This window comes from Miscanthus floridulus, chromosome 2 (assembly GCF_019320115.1).
Source record: "Miscanthus floridulus cultivar M001 chromosome 2, ASM1932011v1, whole genome shotgun sequence".
NCBI lineage: Eukaryota > Viridiplantae > Streptophyta > Magnoliopsida > Poales > Poaceae > Miscanthus > Miscanthus floridulus.
Window position 1 is genome coordinate 39,381,833 of NC_089581.1, and position 25,631 is coordinate 39,407,463.

Consider the following 25,631-nt stretch of genomic DNA (forward strand, 5'->3'; position numbering starts at 1 on the left):
CTGCAAACCACCGTTAAAGAAGGCTTAAATTATTGGAGTAAAACCAAACTCGAATCACTTCACTGCCCTTTGCATGTCGTCCAAAGCTGCGCACTCGGTTTGATGCGGCCAGGCCGAACCCAACACCAGCGCAACAAATGCAGAGCCACCGGCAAAAGGCCCGACGACCCTTTTCCCGCACGGCAGATCCACCGTGTGGGGCCCTTTGGAACCTTCTATCCTATCATCTGACACTGACATTATAGGCCCAACCACTGATCCGTCACCCTGCTTTTCACGGCATGAATGCTTGTGAGTCGTGAGTCGTGACGCCGTGACCCCTGGAAGCTTCGACATTTTCCGATAAAAAAAGAGGACCCGACCCCTTCAATCCGGAAAAGTAAGCAACGGCTCAATTGCTCGGGTCCCCCAAAACCCTCGAGATCTCGGTTGGTGGTGGTGTGCCCTTCCCCTTCGCCTCTGAAGCATCGATTCGATCCGGACCATTCGCCTACTCGCGGCAGCGGCGTGTCCGAGATGCGCCCCAACATCATCACAGAGGTGCGATTTCTATTCCTGGTTCCGATTGTCGGGTTGGTTTCCGGTGGCTTACTTTGGATCTGAGGAGCATTCGCTTCATGTGTCTGCGGAAATGGTTTTCAATCCCCTTTGCGAGACAGGCGAGATCCGGTGTAGAGTCGCTGCTAAGGATGGCGAAATCCGTCTCAATTGGCAGGGTTTGAGTTGGTTGCTGCGGTCTCCAAGGATTGGGGGTGCAGTTCAAGGGGGGTGGTGTGGTGTTATGATTATGGGGTTTGTTTGTGAGGGGAGTGCCCATGTAGATTGAGCTAGGGATGGAGCGGTTTACATGCTTTGCTGTGGTTGCTGCTGTTGGGTATTAGGTTCATACGAAATTGTTTGGGCTAACACTTGGAATGGGGATTATCGTTGAGTATGTATGTAGATGATAGCTAGAAATGCGCCTTGTTTTGATACACTGTTTTGCTTATCGGTTATGACGACCTTCTTCCATGGACGCAGGCTGGGATTCCAACTAGGTTGAATCAGTGGTGGAGCAGCATTCCATTCATTACTTCTGGTGTTGTCTTGATATGTGGAGTCATTTATCTGCTGTGCTTGTTGATTGGCTATGACTCCTATGCGGAGATATGCTTCTTGCCTTCTGCAGTAGCATCACATTTTCAAGGTCTGTCTCCTTCTCACACTTCTCTGTGTAACTCAATTTGTTTCTTCAACATTTTAGAATCATTAAGTCTAATGCAAAAGAAAATTTCCTTTGTGATTGTTTAGAATGGACCTTTTGAGACCTTACTTGCACTCTTGTTCTGTGGCAAATTTCAGTTGTGTTAAATCCAATTTCTATTTGCACTTTTGATGGTAGTGAATAGTCGGTTATCTGCTATTGTCTGGTGTGATATCCTGAGAAATGACAAACAAGCTTTGTTAATATAAAATCTTCACCACTCTAATATTCTGAACACTGAAGAAACTCCAAAACTGCTTATACATTTTTCGAATGAACTATTTGATGTACACATGCTTTAGCCATAGTTTCTTCCTACCTGTTCCGATTATGCCAGACTTGCCCTTTTTCTTTGGTATATCTAATTGTCCGTCCTGACAAACTTCATAATTTTCTTCAGTGTACAGGTTCTACACATCTGTTCTTTTTCATGGTTCTTTGCTTCATGTGCTATTCAACATGCTTGCCTTGGTACCCTTGGGCACTGAGTTGGAGAGAATTATGGGATCAGTCCGCCTCTTATTCTTGATGTTCCTTCTTGCAACAACAAATGCAATTCTCCATCTCACAATTGCTTTCTTGGTGGCTTACAATCCTCTATACCCTGTTCCAAATCTTGTGAATGAATGCTCCATTGGCTTTTCTGGAGTTATATTCTCGATGATTGTCATTGAAACAAGTCTGAGTGGTGTGCAATCACGAAGGTGCGTTTCTTTCTATTGTGATCATATGTGATGACCTATACAAGCTTTTATCAGATATACGAATGTCTCACAAGAACATAATATAAACATTTATATAAAAGTAGAATTTCATGTACTCAAATTGTCTGTGCTGATTACTGAGGGATGCCTAGGAATTCTGTCCATCTTTTGTGCATGCTGAATATATGATTCCATTGATTGTCAATTGTATAAAATGTTTGATTTTTTTGTAATATTGTAGGGTTACACATTCAAATAGTCTATACACAGCTTGAGTATTTTTCCACAATGGCCATAGCCGAATTTCATTACTGGTGTAACGAAATCACAAAGGTTCCACACCGCTTGAGTATTGTTTATTATTATTTTATCTATTCCAAGTGGTTACTGAAATAGGAACACTCGCACTATTATAAGGGCACACATCTAGTGCAATTTCATAAGTGCTGAAGTTATGCAGTTATAGGACAATTTAGTGGGTCTAGAGAAGATGAGAATCCAAAGAGGATTCTCCTACATGCAACTATGAGAGGGAGCCATTCAGAAAGTTTTCCATTTAACCCTGGTATCCATGCATGCTGGCCCTGTGATTCATGTGGAAAGTTATCATGATTACACCTGAACATGAGTTTGCATTAGATATCTTTCCCCACAATAATTCCCAACAAGACCTTTTAGTTCTTGTTATTTTCTAACCTGTATGCCCGATGTATAGTGGGAAGAGCTGATAGTGCCAATAGTAAAAAGAACTATCTAGAAGGGCCCAATTTAGTTTTTTTTTTTATTTAGAAAGATTTTTCCTTACTTGTATACCCAAAGAATTTCTATTATTTTTCCAACTTTCTAAATGATATTAGTTGTGTTTCAGTTTTGTGATATTAATTTCATATAGTTTGACACCCTTTCTCGTTTTCCAGTGTCTTCGGCCTCTTCAATGTTCCTGCAAAATGGTACTCTTTTTTTTTTTGCATGTGTTGATGTTATTCACTTCTGGTTACTAGATAGTATTGGAGACCCACATCTTATGTAAAAAAACTTAAATGTGTACAATGTCAGGTACGCATGGATTTTGCTGGTGCTATTTCAGTTTCTCGCAAGCAATGTTTCATTACTGGGGCACCTGTGTGGCATCTTGTCAGGATTTGCATGTTTGTCCCTTATATCCTTCTTATTTGTTAAGTCTTCACGAGCTAGATTATATTTTTTTAATCATATTCCTTGCTGAGCTTATTTATTTGGCACCAGACACTTATGGGCTGTTCAACTACTTGCTTCCTGGGCCATCATTTTATTCTAAAATCGAAGGCTTGTCAGCACTAGTAAGTTTTGCTTAATTGGTTTAAGTTATCCTGACCATACGATCCATCTTCTGTATGAGATGTTTCTTATATCTGTATTTATTGTCTGATGTATTGGATGTCAGTCTGTTTGTGTGAGGCGTCCTGGCTTTATTATGTGTACTGGAGGCACTACTTATGGTCAGCTTCCTACATACTCTAACACGTCTGCTGCACCAAGGTAATTGTTTTCAGATTGATTCCTTTTGATGTAATGCTCACAGAAGTAATATGTTATTCTTTTAATTTACAGTGCTCTCATAAATGGAAATTTCTTGAGAAATATATCTTCATGGATGCCTAGCAGACACACAGCAACTGCTCAGGTATTGAAAAAATGGCAATGCCATATACTCAAATATGCTCATACTTGCAATAATTAAGATCCCGGGTTTGAGTCGCGGTCTCCTCGCATTGCATAGGCGAGGGTAAGGCTTGCCACTAACACCCTTCCCCAGACCCCGCATAGAGCGGGAGCTCTCTGCACTGGGTACGCCCTCTTTTTTTTATGTTCATCCCCTGCTTAGGATTTAAGCAACCACTGTAGAAATTTACTGTAACCTGGAAGGCTTTTGGGGCTTCTCCAATCTGATTTGTTTTTCACCTATTCTGTGGTGGCCTAAGTATCTAGCCATGGTTATGGTAGGAGTTCTAGACATGCATGCTAAAAGTTTTGATCTACTGAGAAATCATTAAATATAGCTCTCTGATTCACGTAGATTTTCCTGGAAGCTGTTTGTTAAAGCTTCAGAGGAACCTGGATCAAAACTGAATCCTTCCATGGAAGAATACAATATATTAGCAATTTTTTTACGTGACTTTTATGCAATTTGATCGTCCAACTGATAGAAACTTATTCCAAACATTCCTCTAAATAAAACAAAGGTTCTCCTTTGCCAGTACTTGCATTTAAAAGAGTGCTGCAGTTTTTTTAAACACCTTTCTGTGAGCTTTTTTTTTTAAAAAAAACAAAAGCTTCATGAACAGAAAGTTATGTTGGACAGTTACACAGTAAAACCTACACCCTGCTAGATTCCTGGATATGGCAGTTAATTTCAAGATTAATACCACATGATACGTGCTAGGTCACAATATTCTCCTTCTGTGTCGATCAGTACATTACAAATTCATAAACTATCTTTCTGAAATATGCGTTACCTAACTATCTTGCTTGGAGCTAAAGGTTTTGTTGTCATTAGCTACTTCCTGTATACCCCCTCCGTCCAAAAAGAATCTCATTCTAGTTTTGTCCTAAGTCAAACAATTTTTGTAGTGTACCTATTTGGTATTATAAACGTTGATAATCTTCTTTATAAACTTGGTCAATCCTAAGATAGTTTGACTTGCCAAACTAAAGCGGCATTCTTTTCGGAACAGAGGTAGTGTGAGCTTATGAATTTGCTGATTTTTCTCCTTTAGGAAGGAGAAGACCCAAGGTTTCCTGGGAGAGCACGAACACTTGGTTCTGCAGGAACTGAGCCCACTGCAAGGGAGGCAAGTGCACATTTGCATGCTAGGTTGTTGGATAACACAACTCCAAGTGATCCACTAACGAATACACAGTAATGCATTTTCTACTTGACATTGCTTTAATGTATTACACATCCTGTGTTTCCACGTATGCTTTGAAATCAGAAAATCACATGAAGCACCGGCAACTTGGAATAAATCAGATGATCTCTTCTAAGTTCTCTTTTTTTGCAAACACTAGGACTCATGTTTTGTTCGTCTATTCTAAATCAGACACTTATCCTCAATAAATAATTAGGTCAAAACTATTTTTTAGCACTTCCTTGTCTTTTGTTCTTTTATTTGCACTGTAAACTTCCTGCCTCCTGTATGTGAAACCCTCCCCTGAAAAGCTTTGTCATAGCCCTTATGAAGTAATTCATATCAGTAATAAGTTTCCTTTTATTGACAAATTGATAATAAGTTTCTGTTTGAAAAATTTTGTGAAATCATTTTTGTAAAGACTATGATCTGAAGTAAAACTCTGTGTTGTATCAAGGGATCCTAGTGGAACTTTGTTTGTTTTTTTAGCACTTGTAGGCTTGCCTTTTGGTGAGCAAGTTTAGCTCAACGTGCTTGAGCCAATTTGAGCGTGATTCAGATGCACACATGGTTGATATGGTAACTTAGCAAATCAATTATATTTGCATCTCATGTGAAAATTCTTGCTCCAGTGAAGTTATACTAATTGACACATAGATAATAATAGTATGTGATACAAAGAGAAGGAAGTGGTAGTTTATGTTGGATCACGTTCCTAGCCTTGCTGTTCATTTGGTTTTGTTTCCCAGACCCAGCGGACATTTTACCAATTGTGGAAGCATGCATACTGAAGCAATAACTGAAATGAAAAATAAATAACACAGGTTTCCATTATCTAGCTTTGTAAATGGATAATATTGTTGACAACACTACAACAGTGAACTTTTATTGTATGTTACTGCTGGTAACCTGAATTCTTTCGGGTGCTGAGAATGGTGCAACCTGCTTCTGTAATCTCTAATCTTGAATTTTAGATTTAGTGGACAACCACATGCTATGAACTAATTGTAAGGCAAGCAAACAAAGCTCCAAATGCTTGTTCTTTCTTTCTATATATCTAATATAAAAAATCTTCCTCAAAAGTGTTTCATTTTGTTGTTATCAACACATCTGTGAATCAGTACTCTAATATGAGGCTCATATCAACAGGCATACAGCTGTGAACACAGTCAGAGCTGATGCAACGGTGACAGCTGAGCAGGTTCCGTGTTCTGTACCTTATTTTGATTTTTGTTGGTTTTCTATTGGTTTAGTAACAGTTGGTTACATCCTTACTGCAGGTTGATACATTTGATGAAGAACTTAAGAAGCTGGTTGGGATGGGCTTTGAAAAGGTATTTCAAGTCTTGTCCTGAATGTTAATTGTTTCATTGCATTTAGTACATTTCCCATTTATCCTATCATGATGGTATACTGTTTGATCATGTCCTGGCCTCTACCTAAGCCACCTATATTAAGATTCACAACAAAGTGCTTCAACAAAAACAAAAATGTCCTATTTCCGCTGTTGGTTATCTGTGTTTGCGTGTTTTGATGAATTTTTCAGAGGTTTCAGGTAAGTGCATTGGGGGATACGCATGCTAGGTTATACTAATGTTAGAAGGCAAAGATCACACCTTAATAGCCACATGTTTTTTAAGAGCCCACAGTCGTTTCAGTTTTTCATCCACATTTCTGGTTTTGCTTATATTGTACGTATATGCTATGGCTGTCATCTACCTCACTGATGAATTGATCATATTGCTGCAGACTCAGGCTGAAGTTGCTCTTGCTGCAGCTGATGGAGATCCAAATGTTGCCATTGAGATTCTGATGAGTCAGCAGGTTTGTGTAGTTATATGTGAGCTAATTAATTGTTGATAACTACTACCTCTCCATGAAAACAGTTGACGTTCTGACCAGAATCTGCTCCACCAATTGAATTTTGTTCCTCTTGACATTAATTCGTTTTTTCCATTCCTATGACTTCAAATCTAGGGTTGAAGTTTGACCATAAAGAACAAATTCAAAGGAAGCACGATGTCGAGCCAATTGTTTTCTTACAAAGGTTCAAAAAGTAGACTGATTTGGGAGTGGAGCATGGTGTAGATTGTGTGCCATGGTGGGTCTGAAAAAGGATGGCTGCAGTCTTGTTTATGCTGGGGTGCAGAAACAACAATGTGCAGCCTAGTTGTATTTCTCAAGGCTGCCGACTCTAGAATTTATGTAAAGTAGAAATTAACGTTGGATGTTCTGTCAAGACTTTGAAATACGAACAATCAGAAAATACTGAATTTGATCTGAAAATAGCTAGTGTGATTGTTTTAGCTTGCAGATTATTGTTTTAGCCAGGGGAAATTAGATCATTCGGCTCTAACAGTCAGAATTTGACATGTGGACTGCTCCCCTTTTAATGTGTGAATCCCTTTTAAGATGTGTGATGAATCTGCCCTGCGTTGAGACCTTTTTAGTTTGACCTCTGGATTTTCACATGGGGACAACCTGCAAAAATAATCCATAATCTGCAAGCTAAAATAAACAGGGTTGTCTAGCCCACTAGGGTGCCGTTTGGATCCCAACGGATTTTAGAATCCGGATAAGGCCTCGTTCGGTTAACGAAAACTTATATAAATTAAGTAATGGTTTCGGCCGAGAATTATTCCCGGTGTCTATTCTCGGGAAACGAACGGGGCCTAAAAGGAATCCCAACAGTTTTATGAATCGCTTACAAGGTAACTGCACGGGCTTGTTTGCCATGAAGCAGTTAAGCACCATGCCATCATTGAACGTTTTAAACAATATTGTCGAGGTAAATACTATTGATTTTCTACGTGGTCAATCTTGTGGACGTTTGCGTCGTGAATTCTTTATCAAAGAATAGCATCCTGAATTATTAACGATTTAAGCCATAGACTTTTTACGTGGTCAATCTTGTGGACGTTTTTGTCTTGAATTCTTTATCGAAGAATAGCATCTTGAGTTATTGACGTGGTTCATCGTGCAGAGTTTACTTTGAGTAATTACTATTGTTGATCAATTGACTTGTGAGTAGTTGCTATTGTTGATCAAGACATGAATTTCACAGCTTGCATTCTTGATGCGGTCCATTTTGTGGGGTTATGCATTCTTGATGCCGTCCATTTTGTGGACTTGTGCATTCTGAATTCTTTATTGGAGAGCATCTTGAACTATTTGACACGGTTCATCTCGCGTACTTAGATGTTAGTAATCTTGGTAATCATCTTTGATGAAGCAGAGAAACAGTTTCATTATCTTTTAGCAGAAAGTAAAAGCAAATCATTGTGTTTGTGTTTTTAGCAAAAAAAAGTTAAAAATAAATCATTTTGTGACATGGCAGAATAACGGGCACATTGGTTTCCTCAGATCTCCCGTCCAGCCATCTCAGTGGCATGGATGCAACACATATATTGCAACAAGTATACTGGTAAAGAATCATGTTTAGGCTAGATGTGACTTCAATTTGGCCATGCTAGCTATGCTATTCATATATAAGCTAGCCGTCCATTTGTGCAGGTACGAACCCAAAATTGTATGATCATTGTCACTAAGGTGCCATGCTTCTTGTATGAGTTTCATATACGACCATGTCAGTGCTTGGACAACAAACCATCAGACATTTTTTTTAGAAGAAAGCTTATCATACAATTTTTGTGAAATGTGATCACAACAATAAACATCCAACCTAGCCATTCTGAATCAAATCCGCTAGACATTCTGAATCAAATGCGATAAGACTACTCATCGATGCCTGCTCTACTCGATTGCTCCATCTAATTCAATACCCGATAGCTTGCTCCAGAGCAGAGGGCAGCAACAAGAATCCTGTAATTACAGACTTAAGATTGGGACCACCACATTCTCAACCCTAAATATTGGGTTGGCATAGCGCTCTGCTATAACTTTGATTCCACTCTCCAGGTGATTGACAAAGGCCTTTAACATAGCATAATCTCCATGGAATTGAAATTAGATTAGGATGGGCTTCAAGACTGCACTCGTCTTTAGTACGTGTGAGAGAGCACAAAACAATTGCATTAAAAAACAAGGTATTTCCTGAAGCAGATCTCCCAAAATCTTTCCTGTTATCCTGTCCCAATGCAAGGTTGCTGATTGCTCTGTTCAATCACAGCATTATCAAATTGAAATGCACAAAATCAATTCAGCTTGCTGATGGCTCGTTCAATCTTTTTGCAGATTTTATCATTATGTTTAACCATGCTGCATTGTACAAATGGCACAGAGTTTTAATATTCTAACAATTTTGATATACAGGCTACAGATCATTCTTTGTTCAGCACTCTTGGCACTTTGATATATGGATCATCATAACTTGGAATGGCCTCCACTATGGCATCTCTGCATTGACAAAAAACAAAAAACGAAAAAGAAGGCTCAGGCTTTCGTTGCAAAGCACGTACTCCCTCCGTCCCAAAATAACTGTCGCCGTTGGTGTGCGAGCCGTAAGTTTGACTTGATTTTAAAAAAAATACGTGCAACATTTGTATCTCCAAATAAATTTATTAAAAAACTATATTCAAAAATCTTTCTAATGATATTAATTATGTACCATAAATATTAATATATTTTAATATATATTTAGTCAAAGTTATTTCTTGAAAAGCGAAAACGACATATATTTAGGGAGAAGAGGGAGTAGTGCTTTAGTGAAAATAAATGGAAGAGCCATTGCCTTGCTCACCTGTTATCGAATGTTTCAGGCTTATCTTCTCTCAAAGAACTATCAGCCGTTGTACCTGTGGATGAGATAGTGGAACATGAAAAATGGTAATCCGCTGAAATAAACATACAGAAACAGACTAACAGTTAATAAGCATTGTGTAAAGGGCTGTTAGGAACTCTTTAATCATGTCAGCTCTAGGAACAAAATAATAACATTGCAGTACACCTTTCCTTCTTTTGGGGTTTTGGGGTAGGGAATCAAATAAAATATTTGGTTTTTGGACGAAAGCATTAGATTTCAGAATTAATTTGTCGGTGTTTTAAGTAAGCACCGGATAGTAAATTTGTATATTACGCGTCTGACCCAGATGATGTGCTAAGATGACACAAGAATTATACTGGTTCGGGCCAAATGTCCCTACGTCCAGTTTTGAGCTGCTCGTGCTACTAGCACTAAGTTTATAGTACGGGGTTACAAACTGGCGAGAGAGGGAGGTCAGAGAGTTCCCTGACAGAGGCCATACGAGGGGCTAGTGGTATAGCGCCAGTCAACTGACGCCGGTTGACTGACGTTGGACGGTGCTCAGGCAGGGAGTTGATAGCACAGTGCTGGCCTATTGACGCGATGGGCGACGTGAGTTTCCCAACATGGCCCAATGCGACCGACAGTTGTATTAGGACGCGTCCGAGACGTGCTCCAGGGCGTGTGCTTCCATGCCGTAGTGATTGAAGCGGTTCGAGCCCTACCCTAGGACCACTGCTTTGGTCTGGTACCGAATCCGATCCCCAAGGATTGGATGAGGCGGAAATCTCTCCCTGAGAGCCAGGCGAGACGGAATCCAACCTCCGAGGGTCGGACGAGGCGGAGCCCTCCCCGTGAGACCGGACGAGGCGTGTCCCGGCCGCTGGGGGTCAGACGATGCGGAAACCTCATCCTCGGCGTCGGACGAGGCGTGGCCCGGCCTCTAGGGGTCGGACGAGGCGGAAACCTCACCCTCGGAGTCGGACGATGCGAAAACTTCATCCTCAATGTCGGAAGAGGCGTGGCCCGGCCCCTGGGGGATCGGACGAGGCAGAAACTTCGCCCTTAGAGTCGAACGAGGCCGTAGTTGCGTCTTTAACCATCGGATGAGGCGACGTGACGCTCTTTAATCCTTTGGCTCGGATACCCGGGTGTAGATATCCGATAGTAGCCCTCGAGCCTTCGGAGGAGTGAGACACTCCTGCAAAGGCTTTTTCGTGATTTGTTGCTCCTGTGGCCGTTGTGCCATGGGGGTGGGTCATTATTGGAACTTTGGTGTTTTTTCCCTCGGTTCAGTTATACCACGTAGGGTAACCGAGTAGGATTTAGATACCAAGCCTCTATGTGGGAGACTGGCAAAGTGGACACAGGTGCCCAACCTAGGGGGAGGAGATGCGACGGTAATTTGTTTTCCACTAGGTGCGCACGAGCACACCTGGTGAGTGTAGCCCCTGAGCCTTTGGAGGAGCGAGACACTCCTGCAAAGGCTTTTTGCGATCTGTTGCTTGAGGGTGCACGGGGGTATTGTTTGTTATTGTCATTTTGTAGGATGGCAAGCTGTGTATGACACTCGTTGCTTGTCTATGACCGCAGTGTTCGGTCTCCTTGCGATGCCGAGCCCCTCAGCCCCCTGCACATAGCAGGGGTCCAGTCGGGGGGTCAATTTATCTTATGATCGTCATCCCTCATGAGTTCATTCGTTAGAACGAAGGGTTGAGCCATGCCATGCTTTCCTCGCTGGATAGAGCATGGTGCTCGATGAGTTGTTAACGGGCTTGTTCGAGTGGAGCCCCAGCATCCCCTTCGCGGGGGCCCAGGTTCGAGGTCAGCTGGTGATTAACTCTAGATTCTTGGTGGCTGGTTCATATAGTTCTCGGATCTGTTCGACCGGCCCGAGGGCTCGATGCCTTTCTTTCGGGGAAAAACCATGGACCTTGCATCATCCAAGACTCAAAATGAGGGTCAGGGACGCCTGTGGTGCTTCGTGCGCTTTGGGTACTGGCTGCTAGCGGGCCCGTCCTTAACCTCCCCTCACTCTAAGGTGCCCTAGAGCGGCCGTGAACCCACTAGTGGGCCAGCCTTTGAACTACTAGGGCATTAATGGGCCGTAGGAGCATTTTCAGCTCCGTATCCCTCTTACCTGCGGTGGCCCATGGCCTTTGAAGTCAAACCGTCGCCCGGTGGATCCTTCGCGGGGAAGATTGGGATAGGCATACGCTCATCTCTCGAGGCAGTGAGGTGACTGATGCTGTGAGAAATAATGAGGGCTCGATCCCCAAAGGAAACAGATCTAGTGGGGCATGCGACACGTTAATTTAGGTGGATGGTTCACCTCTTGCCCGTTCCACCCTTACCTTATAAACGAAGCAGTTTCTCCCTAGCTTCCGTACATGCAGCCGCATCCTTTGCCCTTCCAATCTTTCTACCTTTCGCTCCCAAGTCCCAACCTTTGTTTCCCTATTTCCACTCCACCACTGATGAAGTTCTCGCTCTCCATCCTTATGCCGAGCTGATGCTCCAACCTTCCGTAGTCGAAGTCGATGAGCTGGTCGCTTCTAGGGGCGCAGGCCTCTAGTGCGTGCAACTGCAGCTCCTCAAGTACCTCTACGATCACATCGAGGCTGGTGGAGTGGAAGGGTTGAACGACGACGGGCGCCCGCACCAGCTCTCCCTTAGCCATGATGATGAATTCTAGGTCCCCAAAGCGCACGTGTGTGCCCAGGACCCAGCTGATGCCGTGACTAGCCATCCAAGGCCTGGTGTTGATGTCAAAATGTGCAAAAATCCCCTACCTAGCGTGCCTAACTGTTGGTGTTTTGAGTAAGCACCGGCTAGTAAGTTTGTATATTGCATGTCTGACCCGGATGGTGTGCTAAGAGGACACTAGGATTATACTGGTTTAGGCCAAATGTCCCTACGTCTAGATTTGAGCTGCTCATGTTACTAGCACTGAGTTTGTAGTAGGGGGTTACAAACTGGCGAGAGAGGGAGGTAGCTCCCAAGTCTCTGGTGTGATGCGTTGTACCGGGGTCCTGTTAGGTCGCTGTAGCTTATGTGCGGGCGTCGCGCGCCTATTCTTGTCTTCCATCCCATCCGAGTGGACTAGAGTGGTCAGAGGGTTCCCTAACAGAGGCCATACGAGGGGCTGGTGGTACAGTGCTAGTCAACTGATGCTGGTTGACTAATGTTGGATGGTGCTTAGGCAGGGAGTTGGTAGCACAGTGCTAGCCTATTGACGCGATGGGCGACATGAGTTTCCTAGCATGGCCCGATGCGACCGCTAGTTGCATTAGGACACGTCCGAGACATGCTCCCTGGGTGTGCGCCTCCATGCCATAGTGGTTGAAGTAGTTCGAGCCCTACCCTAGGGACCACTGCTTTGGTCTGGTAGCGAATCCGATCCCCAAGGATCGGGTGAGACAGAAATCTCTCCCTAGGAGCCAGGCGAGATGGAATCTGACCCTCAAGGGTCGGAAGAGGTAGAGCCCTCCCCATGAGACTGAATGAGGCGTGTCCTGGCCCTTTGGGGTTAGACAATGTAGAAACCTCATCCTCGGCATTAGACAAGGCATGGCCCTACCCCTAGGAGTCGGACAAGGCAGAAACCTCACCCTCAGAGTCAAACGATGCAGAAACCTTGACCTCTGCAGTCAGACAAGGCGTGGCCCAGCCCTTGGGGGTCAGACGAGGAGAAAACTTCACCCTCGGAGTCAGACGAGGCTGTAGTTGCGTCTTCAACCATCGGATGAGGCAATGTGATGCTCTTTAATCCTTTGGCTTGGATACCCGGGTATAGATATCTAACATAATTGTTTAAAATATAATTAACTGATAACATTATAACCCTTCTCTCATGATTCTTCCATTTCACATATGATGCCAAGCACAATACTAGTATGAAACAAATGGCTAAATGAAAGTGCAATCAAACCCTAATTATGGGTTTTGGTGATAATGACTATGCAATTAGAGAACTAATAAGATTTATCGAGATGACAAGCAGGGAATTTATATTCGATGATGCTACACAAAATGGAGGAGCCCCAATTATAAATATAGATGGCTTCAAACTCAAAGGAGGTTCAAATTTTTTTTATATTTTGAATTTGAGTATAGGAAAAAGCTGTACTATAAAGGGGGGCATAATGCTTAAGCTAATATGTGCTACCAAGTGCTCAAACAACCATATGCATCCTTAGATTCACAACCAAGATAGTTGTCGGTGTTTCGAGTCACCACCAATAAGTAAATTTCTAATATTGCGTGTCTGGCTCGGATGGTGTGCTTAGAGGACACGAGGTTTATACTGGTTCAGGGTAGAATATCCCTATGTCCTAGTTCGTCGCTGCTGCTTATGTTACCAGCACTGAAAGTTTATGGTAGGGGTTATAAAATGGGTGAGAGAGGGATAGGTCTCAAGTCTCTAATGGACAGAATGAACGGGTGTCGGGAGCTCGGCTACTCCTCAGCCATGTGCTTGTGTTGTGATCGGTTTGAGGTTCGATGGGTTCATGATGTTTTGATCAGGTCTGGCCTGGATCGACAGTTTGATTGTTCGATGGTTAGATGCCCCCTAATGGGGCACCCTGCTTTCCCTTTTATAAGGGAAAGCATGGGTTACAACGGAGGGAAAGAGAAGAATGGGAGAGAGCAGGGATCGCCTGGGTCCTTCTCCTTCATGCAGGCCCCGCCAATACTATAGATGTCAATAGGGACAGCGCCACATCATGGTTTTGTCCATCACTGGCGTCCATGCGCAGGCATCGTCTATCGGTTATGGCGCTCTACTCCGTCCTGGCGGACATCGTGGTGAACCTGATGTGCCTATTAGTGTTCGTACGAGGGTTAGGCAGAACAGTACTGGTACGCCCGACGCTGTTCTTGATGTGAATCTTTTGGTATGGCCTGTCATGGCCACGGGTTACATCGGGGCATGTTGTTCTCTTCCCTAGTGTTAGAGCTTTGACCCAAGCCCATACGCTTGGACCTCGAGTGATTGACAGTGGTATGGGTCTCCGTCGGGTGAGGCAAAGCCTATGGCCTCGGTGTTGGGCGAGGTAGAGCGTCAACCCAAGGGTCGGGCAAGGTGGAGCCTGCGGCCTCAGTGTCAGGCGAGGCAGAGCGCCAACCTAAGGATCGGGCGAGGCAGGAGCCCGCGACCTTGGGGTCAGGTGAGGCAGAGGCCACGGTCTCGAGGTAGGGTGAAGTGGGGCGCGAACCCAAAGGTCGGGTGAGGCGGAGCCCACCCCCGGAGGTTGGGCAAGGTGAAGCCCGTGACCTTGGTGTTGGGTGAGGCAGAGCGCCAACCCAAGGTCTGGGCAAGGCGGAGCCCATGGCCTCGGTGTCGGTCGAGGCAGAGCGCCAACCCATTTACTTTGGATTTTGGTGCTTGATGACCAACAACCAAATTGGACTAATGAATTTGCAATTGTTTTGTAGTTCAATAGGGTGCACGACGTGACTTGGATGAAGGAGACGTGATGATCCGATGATCAACACCTCAAGAAAGACATTGGAAGATACATAGAAGACATACAAGATCAAGCAAAGTCCAAGACACAAAGATAGGAACCAAACCGAATGCAAGATCGCGAAGAAATGAGCTTCACAGAGCTGACCAGATGCGGCCCTATGAGGACCGGACGCAATCTGATCAGTTGCTCAGTAGCAGTAGGCGTTAGCAGCAGTGACCGGACGCTGAGCAATAGTGACTGGACGCTGAGCGAAGTAGTGACCAGACGCATAGACTTCACTATTCACTGTCGTGTCAACAACTCAGTGAGGACCGGACGCAGCGATACTAGATGATCGGACACACAAAGTGCAACGTCCAATCATGTCCAGAGAAGTTCTAGAGCGGCTGCAAATGTGACCAGACATGTTCAGGTCGATGATGAGCGGACTCAGCCTAGAGTCTGATCAACACGCGCGCTCAATGGTCGGGACTGAACGGACGTGTTCAGGTCAGGACGAAAGCAGCGTCCGATGAGTAGCAGAAAGCTGGGTTTCGCCCCCAACAGGCTACTTTCTCTATGGGACTTATAAATAGACCCCCCCAAACGACCATTTGAGAGGTGGAGAGTTGAGGATACATACCAAGGGTGTTGATACACCATTCTAGTGATCTCCACATGCATAGTGCTTAGTGATTCATTAGGTGATTAGCGTAGGTGCTTTGTGAAGTGCTTAGGTTGATTAGACCACCGCTTATGCGCTTGCTCTAGGTTTAGGCCTAGTGTTAAGTGAGGTTTGCACACCTCTTATCACTCAGGTGCTTGCAGCGCACCATTGTCGTACATCAGAGGAGCTTGTAGTCTTGTGAGACCACACCAACCACGTTTGTGGTGTGGCTGCCACCATGTACCGAAGGGAACAAGGCCCGCAGCGGTTTGATCGAAAGCTTGATAGTGAAGACGGCGGGGAGCGGTCTGGGAGAGGCTTGCCAGAAGGCACACCAAAGATCCACTTGCGTGTGGGGAAGGCCTAGGGCTATCCACGGAGTTACCCGATCATGGAGCTTAGCCCTTGCAAGGGATTCCTTGTGAGGGGCACAAACGAGAACTAGGGGGAAGCTTGCACGCTTCTCGATACCTTAGTAAAAATACCGGAGTCATCGATGTGAGTTTGAATATCTCTACCTTACTCTTTAGCTTCCGCATTTACATTGCAATCTTGATGTGTGCTTTACTTTCCTAGCTTAGTGATAGGCTAGTTGATAGGTTTGGAAACTAGGTTGCAGAACTCCTTTTGTGGTAGAGATAGCAACACACCTAGCAAAACCTGTAATTACATATTTAGATAGTTTATCTTTTGCATATGTTTTACTAAGGGTAGAAAAAGAGGCCATAGTTTTGAGTTAGGGTTTTAAGTTGCCTATTTCACCCCCCATCTTAGGCATCACGGTCCCCAACAAGTGGTATCAGAGCCAAGTTGGCTCAATTTGGACCTTTGGCTTCACCGCTGTTGAGCCGATGCTATTTAGAGTGGTTGGGATAGGATACCTCTAGGCCTCTGCACTTTGATGGTACTAACTTCCCCTACTATAAAGCTAGAATAGCTTGTCACCTTGAGGCGGTAGATTTGGGTGTTTGGAGAGTCACTCGTGATAGGATGAAACACATTAAGAATCCCGATAAACCCACAAAGAGTGAAGAAAAAAATTCATTTCAATGCTCGAGCAAAAAAAATTGCTTGTTTGAATCTTTTAGCATGGATATGTTTAACCAAGTGTTCACTTTAAATACAACACATTAAATTTGGTTAAAACTCCAAGAGCTCCATGATGGCACAACTAATGTCCGTGAGCAAAAACATTGTCTAGCTAAACAAAATTATGATTCCTTTAAAATGAATGATGATGAGCTTGTTCGTGATATATATTCTTGGTTGAATCTAATTATCAATGAGCTCCATTCAATAGGATTAACGAAGCTAGATGATGCGGATATCATGAGGCAGATCATCTCCATGCTACCATAAAAGAAATATGCAAGCATCATCATCCTCCTTCACAACATGGAGGACTTGAGCACCATGACCCCGGCCATAGTCATTGGCAAGATAGTGGCATTTGAAATGTCATGCAAGATGGGTCAAGAAGAAGACTCTTCAACAAACAAAGGCAAAGCTCTCGCATGTAGTGAGAGAAAGAAGATGAAGGGAAAGCAAGTTGAGACAAGCTCAAGCTCCTCAAGTGAAGATGAAGAAGAAGATGATGATGATGATGATGATGAACAAGATTCAAGTGATGATGATCAATCTTCCTCCTCCACCTCCGACCTTGATGAAGAATCAATCAAACTTATCAACAAGGTGGACAAGATGATCTAAAGGCTCAATGTCAAGGGTGTGCCCATCCAAATTGAAGATTTCATCTTCACAAATCAAAGAAATAAGCAAAAAAAGAAAGGATGCTATGGATGCGGCGAGTTAGGGCACTTTGTGGAAGTTTGTCCAAATAAGCCCACACTCAAGACAAAGAAGAAGGCGTGCAAGGATAAAGCCCTCATATCAATAAGGTCATGGGATGATTCTTTAAGTGAAGAAGAAGACCACCATAAGAGGTGTGGGCACAAGCACTCATCATCAAGCACCTCACGTGTGTACCTTATGGCACGAGGTAACAAAAAGCCTATCCCTAGTGATAGTGACAATGATAATGATAGTGATGATGAGCTACCTTCTTATGATGAAATCGTGCAAGAAAATCTTAACTTTGCTAAAGTTTGCACCAGTCAACAAAAGAAGCTTGAAAAATTAAAAGAAAAACTATATAGCTCACAACAAGCTTATGCTACTTTGCTTGAACAATATGAAACTTTTGCCAATCTTAATATGGAGCTATCTACTAAAATTGAGCAACTTGAGATTAGTGCAAACACAAATAATTGCACAATCAATGATGAGTAACTTGTAAAGAAAAATAAAAAATTAAAGAAAAAATTAGCTAGCTCACAAGATGCTTACAAAAGTTTGCTCGCTAAAATAGAAACCACGTGCAAACATTGTGATGAGCTAACTAATAAAGTTGCAAATCTTGAAGCCAGTCGTTACAACCCCCACCGAGGCACCTAAAAAGAAAGGTTCAATTTTTGACATGCCTAAAAAGGATGCCTCTACTTCTTGTAATGATTTATGTTTAGACTCACCCTTGTGCAACCAAGTTTGTGTTGACAAAGTTATTGTAGAAACATGCACACAAGAGGTCACAATGGAGAATGAGCAACTCAAGCAAGAAGTGGCTCGCCTCACCAAGGACTTGACTCAAGTGAAAGGCAAGACGAAGCAAGCCCAACTTCATCAAGATAACACCATCAAGGTTGTGAAGAAGCTTGATGAAGGACAAACCATGGTTTGCTACGTGTGTCACAAGGAAGTCCACAAGTCCTATGAGTACAAGGTGAAGAATGGGGGGAGAACAAAGAAGAAAGAGAAAAGGCAAACAAACAAGCTCTCTAACACCTACACCAACAAGGTAGACAAGAAGGCCTCCACACCATACTTGTTAAAAAAGAAGAAAAATGACAAGGTGGTGGCCATCAAGGTGAACAAGCAAGTCAACAATGGGGTCAAATGCTTTTGGGTGCCAAAGGAAATCATTTTAAATATGAAGAGCACCAAGAAGGTTTGGATCCCGAAAAGGAAGTAAGGAGTCCGTTTGGACAACAGGGAATTTGGAGACTTGGTATAGTTTTGGATGCATTTCATGGGGTGCATTACATTGGATCATGTCAATTGCCAAGTGAGTTAGTGAACAATATGGACCCAAAATCCCCTCCCTATGTTAGGTAACTAGATTTAATTTCTTATAATTTCAATTAGCATCTAGTTCCTTTTCATGCCAAGGTTTGTATTTGCATGTTTAATCTTTTGTCTTCAATACACTAGGTATATCTTATGGTAGGCTTGCTCGGTTTCACTCTTAACCCTTGGAGCAAACCTGCATGGCTTAAATTGTTTAGGAGCACGACACATAGCTTGTTTTATAATTGTATATCTAATATATGCCAAAGTCCAAATTGTAGATAATTTCTCCCTGAATATCACTTTTGAAAATGATTCTCACATTCATGTGATGTCATCTTTCAAGTGGTATTTTTTATTCTAAAATCAATGTGCATGTCTCCTACAAGTATTACATGCTTGTGTGCACAAACTTAGGGGAAGGTTACTCTACAAGTTGGATGCTTTGAGACTAACACCTTTTCAAGCTTATCATGTGTGTAGTAGTCTCATTGCAAGGAAAATGGAGTCCCTAGAGTTAAGCATCATACTTCAAATATCCACCACCTATTGCAAGTGGTATAAATCAAATTGATTTCCACATGTGGTATTTCTAAACCTGATATCATCATGTTGGTTTCACTTTGGTATTTATATGCTTTCTCAATGCATTGTATAGATTAAACTCCCTTGAGCATTAATTTGCCAATTACGCATAAACTACATTCTCCATCATATGTATGCATATGTTTAGGGAAAGCTTAGTCTTTGTAATGTGAGAGTCAAATTTTGTGACCTTTCCACTCCACTCCCTTATGCTACTAATATCTTCCTTTTCGGTGTTTGATTCCAAAGGGGGAGAATTTGTAGGACCAAAAGCAAGCCCGATCATAATAATTTACAAGTGGTAATGGTCCAAGAAAAGAAGGGTAGTGGATTATGGAGTTAGGGAGAGGCTTAAATCCATAATGCCACATGGGGACATTTGTAAGGGCAAGATAAGTTTCCAAAGATGTTTACATGTGGTATCTTTTAGCATCATATAATCTTGCCCTTTGCATTGCATCCTAGCAAGTAAATAGTTTTTAATTTCCAAAATTTTTATTATTTGCTTGCTTTGGTCGTGTTGTCATCAATCACCAAAAAGGAGAGATTGTAAGGAAATGGACCCTAGGCCCATTTACTTTGGATTTTGGTGTTTGATGACCAACACAACCAAATTGGACTAATGAATTTGCAAGTAATTGTTTTGTAGTTCAATTGGGTGCAAGACGTGATTTGGACGAAGGCGATGTGATGATCCGACGATCAACACCTCAAGAAAGACATTGGAAGATACATAGAAGACATACAAGATCAAGCAAAGTCCAAGACACAAAGATAGAAACCAAGCCAGATGCAAGATCATGAAGAAACGAGCTTTACAGAGGTGACCAGATGCGACCCTATGAGGACCAGACATGTCTGATTAGTTGCTTGGCAACAACAGGCGTTAGCATTAGTGACCGGACGCTAAGCAGTAGTGACCGGACATGGAGCGAAGCAGTGACCGGACATAGGGACTTCAATGTTCATCATCGTGTCCACAACTCAGTGAGGACCGGATGCAGCGGCACTGGATGATAGGACACACAAAGTGCAGCGTCCGATCATGTCCAGAGAGGTTTCAGAGCGGCGCAAATGCGATCAGACGCGTCTGATCAATGATGACCAAACTCGGCCTAGAGTCCGATCAACATGTGCATTCAATGGTTGGGACGACTGGACGCGTCCAGTTAGGACGAAAGCAGCATCCGATCAGTAGCAGAAAGCTAGGTTTTGCCCCCAACGGCTACTTTCTCTATGGGGCTTATAAATAGACCCCCCCCCAAATGGCCATTTGAGAGGTGGAGAGTTGAGAAAACATACCAAGGGTGTTGATACACCATTGTAGTGATCTCTACTTGCATAGTGCTTAGTGATTCATTAGTTAATTAGCGTAGGTGCTTTGCGAAGTGCTTAGGTTGATTAGACCACCGCTTATGTGCTTGCTCTAGGTTTAGGCCTAGTGTTAAGTGAGGTTTGCACACCTCTCATCACTCAGTCCTTGTGTGCACCATTGTCATACATCGGAGGGGCTTGTAGTCTTGTGAGACCACACCAACTGTGTTTGTGGTGTGGCTGCCACCGTGTATGGAAGGGAACAAGGCCCGTGACGGTTCGACCGGAAGCTTGATAGTGAAGATGGCGGAGAGCAGTCCAGGAGAGGCTTGCCGGAAGGCACACTAGAGACCCACTTGCGCGTGGGGAAAACCTAGGGCTATCCATGAAGTTACTCAACTAGGAGCTTGGCCCTTACAGAGATTCCTTATGAGGGGCTCCAACGAGGACTAGGGGGAAGCTTACGCGCTTCTCGATATATTTGTAAAAATACCGGAGTCATCGACGGGAGTTTGCATATCTCTACCTTACTCTTTAGCTTCCGCATTTACATTGCAATCTTGGTGTGTGCTTTACTTTCCAAGCTTAGTGATAGGCTAGTTGATAGGTTTGGACCCTCGGTTGCATAATGCCTTTTGCGGTAGAGATAGCAACACATCTAGTAAAACCATAGTTGCACATTTAGATAGTTTATCTTTTGTATAGGTTTTGCTAAGGGTAGAAAAAGAGGCCATAGTTTTTAGTTAGGGTTTTAAGTTGCCTAATTCACCCCTCCCTCTTAGATGTCATGGTCCCCAATAGGATGAATCAATGTTGATGGTCATTAGGTCCTCCTCTTCGGGTACCCTAGTATTGGCCCCCAATGGTAGCCCCTAAGCCTATGGAGGAGTGGAATACTCCTTCGGAGGCTTTTCTAGATGGGAGGACTCTAAGGGCCTTGGCCTTCTTTTTGTCACCCACGGCGTGACCTAGGGATGGTGATTCCCTTTTGTCGAGATCAAATCTCTCAGGGGTATAGCCATGAGATTTGGTGGGTCAGAAAAGGCCTTTCCTGATTTTGACCCCTACGGGGGTCTGTCATTCTATGACTATGCATTTGGACTCCTTGTGAGTCCAACTTTCCTCGAGTCCCCACACATAGCAGGGGTCCAATCGAGGGTCAACACATCTTTCTGATCGACGCCCCATCCATGGTTTTCGCAACCGGACGGGTTGAGCCATGCTATGATTTTCCTCTATGGATGAGCCATGGTGCTCAATGAGTTGTTAGCTTGCTAGTCCATGTGGGGCCCCAGCATCCTGTTTGTGGGATCCAGCTTGGGTCAGCTGGTGACTGACCTAGGTTCTCAGCGATCAATCCATATAGTTCTCAGGTCCATTCGACTAGTCCCGAGGGCTCGCTGCCTTTCTTCGAGGAAAAACCATGGATCGTATCCGGCCAAGACTCGAACGTGGGCTGGGATGCCCATGGCACTTATGCGCTCGGGTTCTGGCTGCTAGCGGGCCCATCCCTTTCCACCTCTTACTCTAAAGGTGCCCGGATCGATTGTTGAACCTATCGGTGGGCCAACCTTCGAACCCCTAGGCCTAGACGGGCCATAGTAGCATTTTTGGCTCCATATTCCTCTTACCTGTGGCGGGTCATGGCCCATCTAGAAAGGCAAAATGTCCAGCGAGTTTTCCAAGGGAACAGACAAAGGTTGTGTGCATGTGTCCTGTGGCAAGACATGGTGGCACATCGTGGCAGGCGTGGAGATCAAGGTGGGCGGTTGGTTTCCTCACACCCATTGCCCCTATAAAACCAAAGGGTTAGCCCCCCGGGTTTCATACCTTGCATTCTTGCCTCTGTAGCCATAACCGCTGCTGCTAATCACTTAGGTTTCCTGCCTCCGCATCTCCGTTGCCATTGAGTCCGCATCCATCTGCCCCCTCCTCCAATGGATCTATGGTGCCATTCTGACATCACCTTTCAGCGCATGAAGGGCCTTATCCATTGTGGTCTTCTCTACGTGCGGACCTTGGACGAGGAGTGGCTGCTACTCAGTGAGGACTTGTCGTCGCCGCCCGACGGCTATGTGGTGTTGTTTGCCCACTTCCATGAGCATGGGTTCATGACCCCCGAAAGGTCCTAATGGCTAGAGGAGGTGAATAGCCTATTAAAAATTTCTACAACAACACTTAGCAAACCGGTTAGATAAATATGAGGCGAGGTGAGTGTTGTGCTAGCCTACTAAAAATACAAGCCACCTACCACAATTCTAGTTTTTCTATAGTCTCTATCCATACAATGGCTATGTGACTACACTATGTTAGTATGCTCTCAAATGCTAACTAAAGAGCCACACTAACCAAACGAACAAGCTCTCACGACTAGCTACACTAAAGAGCTTGACAACTAGTTTGCGATATTGTAAAGAGAGATAGAGCAACATGGTTATACCGTCGAGTTAAGGAATGAACCAATCAATCACAAGAGTGAATACCAATGAATACCAATCACCTCGGAATCAAATGTTGACACAATGATTTTTTATCGAGGTTCACTTGCTTGCCGGCAAGCTAGTCCTCGTTATGGTGATTCACTCACTTGGAGGTTCACGCGCTAATTAGCATCACACGCCAAACCCTCAATAGGGTGCTACACAACCAACACAAGATAAGGATCACACAAGCCATGAACAATTTACTAGAGTATCTTTTGGCTCTCCACCGGGAAAAGGTCAAGAACCCCTCACAATCACCATGATCGGAGCCAAAGAAAATCACCAACCTCCGCTCGACGATCCTTGCTACTCCAAGCCATCTAGGTGGTGGCAACCACCAAGAGTAACAAGCAAATCCCATAGTGAAACACGAACACCAAGTGCCTCTAGATGCAAACACTCAAGCAATGCACTTAGATTCACTCCCAATCTCACAAAGATGATGAATTAATGATGGAGATGAGTGGGAGGGCTTTGGCTAAGCTCACAAGGTTGCTATATCAACGCAAATGACCAAGAGGCTGAGCTTGAGTAGACCATGGGGCTTAAATAGAGAGCCCCCATGAATAGAGCCACTGGCTCCTCTGTTCACTGAAAAATCGGGGCGACCGAATGCACTGGTCAGAATGACCAGACGCACCCTACCAGTGCCTGGTCAAAGGATGGCCGCCACATCATCCCTCACTAAAAATGTTGAGCACCCAATCTCAATGGTTAAGTCACGATCAGACACAACACAGTGCCAAAATCGGACGCACCTCTACCGAGTCTGGTCGTTTCTAGAGAGATCCCGAGAGAGCCAAATGATGGTCGGACATGTCAGTTCGATCATGACCAGATGCAGGAGGGGCAACATCTGATTGAGTCTAGAGAGCTCCCAGAGCTGCTCAACTACGACCAGATGCATCCGATTGATCACGATCGGACGCAGCATCAGTGTCCGGTCACTTCCAGTAAGGTTCCAGTCGCGACCGGATGCGTTCGATCACCCCTAACTGGACTCACCCAGCGTCTAGTCAACACACAGACTAAACCCCCAAGCTCCATGTCAGCAGGACCAGATGCTGAATAGTGTTTAGCCAGAGTTTGGTTGCCCATGTTCGGTCTCAGGCTGAGAGTACCACCTTCTTTTATAATTGACCAGACGCTGCTCCCCAGAGTCCGATCACCATGTGACTAGCATTCGGTGCACTCTGTGAAACCCTGTCTTTTCTATATAGGGCACTGGTGACACTCCACCAGTGAAGTTTTGAATCCTAGCTCCCAAGTGCTAAACATAATGTGTATCACCTTTGTGCATGTGTGTTAGCATATTTTCCCAAACATTTTCAAGGGTGTTAGCACTCCACTAGATCCTAAATGCATATGCAATGAGTTAGAGCATCTAGTGGAACTTTGATAACTGTATTTCGATACGAGTTTCACCCCTCTTAATAGTATGGCTATCAAACCTAAATGTGATCACACTCGCTAAGTGTCTTGATCACCAAAATGAAATGGCTCCTACCACATGTACCTTTGCCTTGAGCCTTTCATTTTTCTCTTTCTTCTTTTCAAGTCCAAGCACTTGATCATCACCATGTCATAACCATCATCATGTCATGTCTTAATTTGCTTAACCACTTAGAATGTGCTACCTATCTCATGATCACTTTGATAAACTAGTTTAGCACTTAGGGTTTCATCAATTCACTAAAACCAAACTAGAGCTTTCACCCCTGCCCATAGATTTCTTCGGGGGCTGCTGCACTACTACAAGATCGAGCTACAACATCTGAATCCCAACGGGATCCAGCACATGGTGGCATTCGTCACCCTGTGTAAGGGATTCCTAGGGATTAGCCCCCACTTTGATTTGTGGAGGCACTTCTTCGCTATCACCCTCTAGAAGAAGAGGGAGAAGAGCGGTAGGTAGGAGCTACACATGCCGATGGGGTGTGCTGGCATCCAGCTCTAGAATAATCGGGTAAGTGAGTACCCGTTCATGCGGCTTTCGACGTCCAACAAGGGGTGGCACTCGCAGTGGTTCTACCTCAAGAACGACACCATCGGACCTCTACCAGAGTTCACCGGGTGCCTAATCGAAGAGGCCCTAGAGTCATGGAGGAAGTGGGCCATCTCGGAGAAGGACATGAAGAAGATCTGAGACCACATCATCATCATCTACATCCTAATGGAGAACAGCCTAAGGGGATCAAGCGTCATTGGGGCCTACCACACAAGGAGGGTGGCACCGTTGATGATGCGCATGCTCCTGCTATATACAATGGCGCCTAAGACATCATTTGACAGAATGATGCTCGCCAAGGGGATGCTCCCCAACTTTGAGATCACACAACGCATCAAGGAGGCGATGGAGCCTTTGCGTGACAACACAGGTGCCACCCTTGACTTCATTTACCCGGTGCCATGGCATTCTCTGATGCGGCTAGAGCCAGGCCATGTCATCTTCATAAGTTTCCCTTTCTC

General features: G+C 44.2%; 1 protein-coding gene and 1 long non-coding RNA gene across 4 annotated transcripts; one reads left to right on the forward strand and one right to left on the reverse strand.

Annotated features, from left to right (window-relative positions):
- The first annotated feature begins 300 nt into the window (after positions 1–300).
- On the forward strand, positions 301–7,121 carry LOC136522221 (rhomboid-like protein 15). Of its 3 annotated transcripts, none has more exons than XM_066516023.1 (13): positions 301–540; positions 1,021–1,186; positions 1,644–1,947; positions 2,865–2,897; positions 3,004–3,095; positions 3,193–3,266; positions 3,371–3,465; positions 3,538–3,610; positions 4,704–4,801; positions 5,985–6,036; positions 6,116–6,169; positions 6,585–6,659; positions 6,813–7,121. In XM_066516023.1, exons 1-13 carry the CDS (start codon positions 517–519, stop codon positions 6,816–6,818), a joined length of 1,146 nt encoding a protein of 381 aa, XP_066372120.1. In that variant the 5' UTR covers positions 301–516; the 3' UTR covers positions 6,819–7,121. The 3 variants fall into 3 exon arrangements, 2 of the variants coding, with proteins under 2 accessions (XP_066372120.1, XP_066372118.1); XM_066516021.1 differs by having other exon boundaries at positions 303–540; positions 4,704–4,846; XR_010775819.1 differs by lacking the exon at positions 6,813–7,121 and having other exon boundaries at positions 302–540; positions 4,704–4,778.
- A 1,872-nt stretch (positions 7,122–8,993) lies between these two features.
- On the reverse strand, positions 8,994–9,590 carry LOC136538551 (uncharacterized). Its single transcript, XR_010779370.1, has 2 exons — positions 9,535–9,590; positions 8,994–9,191 (listed from the first exon to the last, which is right to left on the reverse strand). It is a non-coding gene; the product is annotated as an uncharacterized lncRNA (long non-coding RNA).
- Between the last annotated feature and the right edge of the window lie 16,041 nt (positions 9,591–25,631).